This window comes from Quercus lobata, chromosome 9 (genome assembly GCF_001633185.2).
Source record: "Quercus lobata isolate SW786 chromosome 9, ValleyOak3.0 Primary Assembly, whole genome shotgun sequence".
In the NCBI taxonomy this organism is placed as follows: Eukaryota; Viridiplantae; Streptophyta; class Magnoliopsida; order Fagales; family Fagaceae; genus Quercus; species Quercus lobata.
This window is the reverse complement of record NC_044912.1, coordinates 5,054,427-5,060,426: the sequence shown is the minus strand read 5'-3', so window position 1 is coordinate 5,060,426 and position 6,000 is coordinate 5,054,427. Positions and strand designations below refer to the sequence as shown.

Genomic DNA, 6,000 nt, shown 5'->3' with positions numbered 1-6,000 from the left:
CCTCCAAAATATTTTACCATTTTCGATGGCTTCATGTCTGTCGCTAATACCCTTTTTTATATTTACAATGGAATCATGTTTGTCGCAAATAATAACACCATAAAAAGTATATATTTTGTATTTTCGATGCACAAAGGCCGCCACAAGTGTTAATAGTGCTGATGGTGAGGCAACTTTGAAAAGGCATCAAGGTTCCAATGTGCCTTTACAAATTATTGTAGTTCACCCAATTCATGCATCTTAGGAAGTACATGGACTATGCCCTGAATTGCTTCTGCTTCCTAATTAGTAAAGAAAAAGAGATGGGTGAATTGCAAGATATATGATTACTAAAACGGTTCAAATTTAACTTTTTAAAATAATGTGATAAGGTATATGCTCAAGTTCTCCAAATGATCTCTTACCATGTTTTTCATCAGCACATTGTGAATATCCTTATGTCGCCACAATCTGCTCCACTTCCTGGGTTCTTGAGGATACTCTCGACGAATTATATCTTGACACATTTTTTGCAGTAATTCATGCGTACAAAATTTATTTTCATACTCTTGCAAGAGGGACTTTTCAATAAGAACATTTAATCCAATTTTAGGGTGAAGACCAAGACAATCAAGTATTTCTACTACATAATCTTTGTCTTTCATATTAAAGAAACGTGCCTTATGTAGAAATATTTCTTGTTCCACTCTATGAAGTCCATCAAATCTTATTTGAAGTATTTTGCTCATTTCTTCTGCTGGAAATTCTTTGAGCCTATCTAATGCACTTTCCCATTCCTCCTTACTTCTATTGAACAAAAAAGAACCCAAAACCTCAATAGTTAGAGGAAGACCTTGTGCATAATTCACATACTATTTAGACAACTTTAAATAATCTTGAGTAGGATGATCTTTGTGAAATGAATTCAAACTAAAAAGATGAAGAGCTTCATCATCTTTCAATCCTTTAACTTCGCATATTCCACATACTTTATGTCTTATCAACAAATGCTTATCTCTTGTTGTTATTATAACTCTACTACCTACACCAAACCAATTTAGCTCTCCAGCTAACTTTTTCAATTGGTCAAATTGATTTACATTGTCAAGGACAAGAACAATCGTTTTATGACATAACCTATTCTTGATCATAAGAACTCCATCATCAACATCCCGTATATTCATGCTTCTTTCCCTCAAAATTTCACAAATAAGTTTTTGTTGTGATGGAAGCAAACCATGTTCTTCAGATTCTTCTCTAATATTAGTGATAAAACTACCATCTTGAAAATCATTAAAAATCATCCAATAGACAAATCTAGCAAGGGTTGTCTCACCAATTCCCCCCATGCCCCAAACCCCTATTATGCGAACATCATTCAATCCTATAGCCAAAAGCAACATCAATTCCACCACTTAAGCATCTATTCCTACTAAACCTTTGGTATCTCTTGGGAATGCATAACTTAATTTGTGCAATGTCGCCTGCACAATATCTTCGATAAATTCTGACTCATGCCTGCAAAGAAGTGAGATAATCAAACAATGAAATTCAATCACCCATATTACCCTCCACCTCTTGAAACATAGCAAATAATTAGTGTTAGGTTTTGTTGTAAATCAGCCTCTGAGAGATAGAGAACTAAATAAATGCGATAACTCATACATGAAGTAGTAATAACACACACACACACACACACACACAAACACATAGGGCTGTAAACGAGCCGAGTTTTGTCGAGTAGTGAATGTTCAAGCTCGGCTCAATAGCAAAAGCAAAATGTTCAAGCTTGGCTTGAGCTTGATACAATCCTACAAATAATGTTCAAGCTTGAGCTTGTTATAAAGTATACAAGCTTGAGCTTTGCTTGGCTTGGCTTGGTTCATTAGTCAAGCCAAGCTCGAGCTCTATATCAAGCCCAAACTCAAGCTCAATATCATGTTTTTGAGCTTGAGATCAAACACAAGTATATTATCAAGGCTTTATCAAATTTATTATCTAGCCTATTTGGTTTGGATGAGTGGTCTCAACTTATAATTAATTAAAGTCTTAGAAAGATATGAGTTTACTTGTCAAGATCATATCAGTTTTATTACCAAACTCATAAATAAGCCTAAGCTCAACTTGTTTTGTTACTTTTGTATCGAGGCTTGGTGTTCACGAGCTTGTTCATGAACAATATTTTTTACTCGAGCTCAGCTCGTTTATTAAACAAGCCTAAAACTAAAGCTTAAGCTTGGCTTGTTTATAAACAAACAAAAATGAACAAGCTTTTTATCGAATCAAGCCCAAGCTATTTATGAACGGTTTGGTTCATTTACAGTAGTGACACACACACACACACACACACACACACATATATCTTAAAGGAAAAGGTTAACAGATTTCGTAAGGGCATTGGTTTTATGAAATATTTATAGAAAACGTTATTGGGAAAAGAAAAAAGTAATTAAATTTTTGACGGCTTTTTATATTCCTCATAACAGTGGTATTAAAAGTTTTCAAAAATTGTCCATTACCAAATACCCTAAAGACTCCCGTTAACCAAACCCTATAAACAATGCTATTAAGTAGACGTGAAGCTAGGAGTTTAGTTCAAGGGCAAGAATGAAGTCCTAGTTTGACATAATATTAATTCAAATATGATAATGAATATAAGTATTAAAATAAATTTAAAAAAATTACTATCTTGATTCTCAAAAAAAAAAATACATATATATATATATATACGGATTTAATTTTCACATAAAATATAACTGAAGTATAAATTGTAATTTATTTTTAAAGCACAATATTAGTTAAAATATTAACAAAAATCAATATATATTCATTAATTGAATAACTTAAAAAGAGATCCAAATATTAGAAATTTAAACAAGTAATTTAATTACTTACGAGTACCTATAAATTTTCAAGAAATTCTATATGTGCTTTGATTTATTTTTTATTTTTATTTAATCCCCTATTTCATTTTCAATTATTGCGGATATATTTATGAAACTCCTAAACTCCTAAACAAAGTGCTAAAAGAATAAGATAAATTTTTTATTATAGTTGATAGTTCATTCATGTCACGTACCACTTTTTTTTTTCCTTTTTCTTTTCGTTGTTTAATGAGATGGTTGTGTCACATTATGAAGAGAGAAGTGTAGCCTTTAAACAAAAATCATGATAGAGATTTAAAAGTGTAATATATATATATATATATATATATATATATATTTAATGTGAGTTGAATCCTAAAATATATAAACATTTAGAACAACTTTTTAGGCTTGGCTGAGATAGATAAGTAATTTTCATAAAATCCAGTACTTATAAAAGTGAGAGGTTATTGGTGGGGGAGGTTTAATATAAGGGGGTGAAAACATGTTTTTGGAGGGGCCTCTCAGATGGGAAATAATAAAATTGAAGGATGTATCCTTTGAAATACACATACATATGTAATTGTGTCTAGAAGCTGAAGATGCATGGTAACTTGTGGGATTAAAAATTTTGAAAAGAAGTTTCTTGTTTGAGTATAATAGCACTATTTAGAATTTGTGAGGAAAAGTTGTTCACTAAAGCTGTTAGCTCGACAGCTGCTCGACAGATAGCTATCTATCGAGGTTTAATAAGGCTTGATAGATACTATCTATCGAGGTATCTATTGAGGTTATGGGAATTCAAATTTTCAAATCTGATTTTCAGCCCATGCTTTTGTATTTGTGTAGGGTTTCTTTTCTCACAACCCTAGACATATATAAGGCTTACTTTAGAGGTCGTCACATAAGAGAATACAAGGAGAACATATGCAAAAGGTGACCGATGCCTTATTCTCTTTGAAAGAAACTACTGCGTCTTTACGCCTTAGGGTTTTGTAACCAAGTGCTTCTTGATCTTCATTGTTGATGAAGTGAAGAACTTTACAGCCAACATCTTCTTCAAGTTGGTGTGTTAGTCACGTACTGGGAGCTGTGCATCTTTGGTTAGTCACATACTGGGATCCGTGCAAAAAGGGTGGCGTTCATATATTGAAGAGTTCAGAGGTTCTGAAGCGGTAGAAGGTTTCTGCTATAAGTTCATCTACGGGGATTGTAGAGTCTAGGGACAAAGGTTTTATACTAGATCTAAAACTTCTCTTTACTATAGTGGATTGCTTTTCGAGAAGGTTTCCTCTCGGGTTTTTTACTGTGAAACTAGTTTGTTTCATTGGTTTTCTTGGGTCATCATATCTTGTCTTATTTATTTTTTCTGCTGCAAGATTTTGACATGATATTGATGTTTGTTTGTTTTAACAAGTTTTCTTCATAATAAATCTAATTAACAACTTGGATTTAAAACTTGTTAATTCTATCAACTGGGGTCTAAATTTCCCAACAGATGTGCAAGCACTTCATCAAGCTTCTTGGAGGCAACCCACTCCACTTTAGCATTAGCTTGAATCACTTCAAGCTTAAGAAACCTGATCTTAGAATAGGCTTCGGTTAGTTCTCCATTTAGTGTCTCAACTTCGCATTTAGTCTCCTTGTACAGCATTAGAAGACTTTTGTAATCTTGCTCGGCTCTCTTCATTTTCTTAATGGCTGTTTTGGCCACTCTTGCATACTCACCGGTCTTCTTAAAAAGATAATTATAGGTTTCTTGCAATCCCTTGGTACCTTTATAGATGCATTCTTCATCTTCATCTTCATCTTTGAATTCCTCCCCAACTCCCATTGACTCCACTTCGGTGTGCTCACCGAGCTCTTCCACTAGAGCATTCAAATCTTCAAAAGAGTCCATGGGTGCAATGGTCATAAATGTAGAGTAGTTTCTTTCTCCGTCACAACTTTCTTCCGAATCTGAATTGGAGCTATCCGAGTCACTAAGGGTAGTGGCAAAGACTTTGCCCTTTGCCTTTAAATAAGTGGGGCATTCCTTTTTCACATGCCCATGCCCTTTGCACATATAGCACATGACCGCTTAAGATGGAGAAGAATCTTTGGAGTCTTTCTTCTTGAAATCTTTCTTATCCTTCTTGAAATTTGAAATTTTCCCTTTCTTAAAAGACTTCCCATCCCTCTTGAATTTCATAAACTTACGAAAGTTCTTAGCATGGTACGCCACTTCCTTTTCAACCTCATCCTCATCTGAGGAGTCTTGAGTTTCCACTTTCTCATTGATTGTCTTTAGAGCAAGAGATTTGCTCTTTCTTTGTGATGGTAGTGATAGCTCATAGGTTTGAAGAGAACCGATAAGTTCTTGAATTTTAGTCTCACCTAGGTCTTTGCTTACTTCGATGGCAGTAACCTTTGCATGAAAGCTCTCCAGCAATGATCATAGAATCTTCCTCACAATCTTGGAGTCCTATCTTTTCTCCTAAGCTGAATTTCCCAATCACCACTTCATTCAGCTTCCCATAAAATGAGTCGAATGACTCGACTTTACTCATCTTCAACTCCTCGAAGCATGTGGTAAGCATTTGCAACTTGGTGTCCTTCACCTTTTTGGTGCCTTCATAGGTCGTCTCCAAAATTTGCCACGCCTCCTTGGCAATTGTAACATGAGAGATCCTATGAAATTCGTCAAGAGAAACACCAAAGAAAATAGGATTTATAGTCTTGCGATTAGCATTAGCTGCCGCAAAGGCTGCCTTATCCCATGTGGATTTAGCGGCCTCCAACCTAGTCCATCCTATCTCAACAACGTCCCAAACACTATCATCAATGGAACATAGAAATGCCCTCATACGGACTTTCCAAAATGCATAATTGCTACCATCAAAGTATGGAGGAGCATTAAGCGATTGGGATCAATCTGTCTCAAAAAGGGTCTAGGATCACACTTAGGTAATGAAACCACAGCAAGTGCACCCACTCTGATACCAAGTGAATGTTCAATTAGTGTGTAAAACACTAATGAATGTTTAGAACCCCAATTACAAAATAACCAACACAAGCTTATATTCAAACAATGTATGTGTGGAATATGAAATATAAGCAATACCCAAATTGGTAAACACTCTAAACCATAATTAATCACAAACTCAACAGCAATTAA

At 34.6% G+C, this 6,000-nt stretch overlaps 1 protein-coding gene across 1 annotated transcript; it reads right to left on the bottom strand.

Moving 5' to 3' along the window:
• Positions 1 to 212: 212 nt before the first annotated feature.
• LOC115961097 lies at positions 213 to 4,917 on the bottom strand. The gene is made up of 5 exons (XM_031080138.1): positions 4,340 to 4,917; positions 1,418 to 1,497; positions 1,117 to 1,363; positions 405 to 786; positions 213 to 281 (listed from the first exon to the last, which is right to left on the bottom strand). The coding sequence occupies exons 1-5, from the start codon at positions 4,915 to 4,917 to the stop codon at positions 213 to 215; spliced, it is 1,356 nt and encodes a 451-aa protein (XP_030935998.1).
• Positions 4,918 to 6,000: the final 1,083 nt, after the last annotated feature.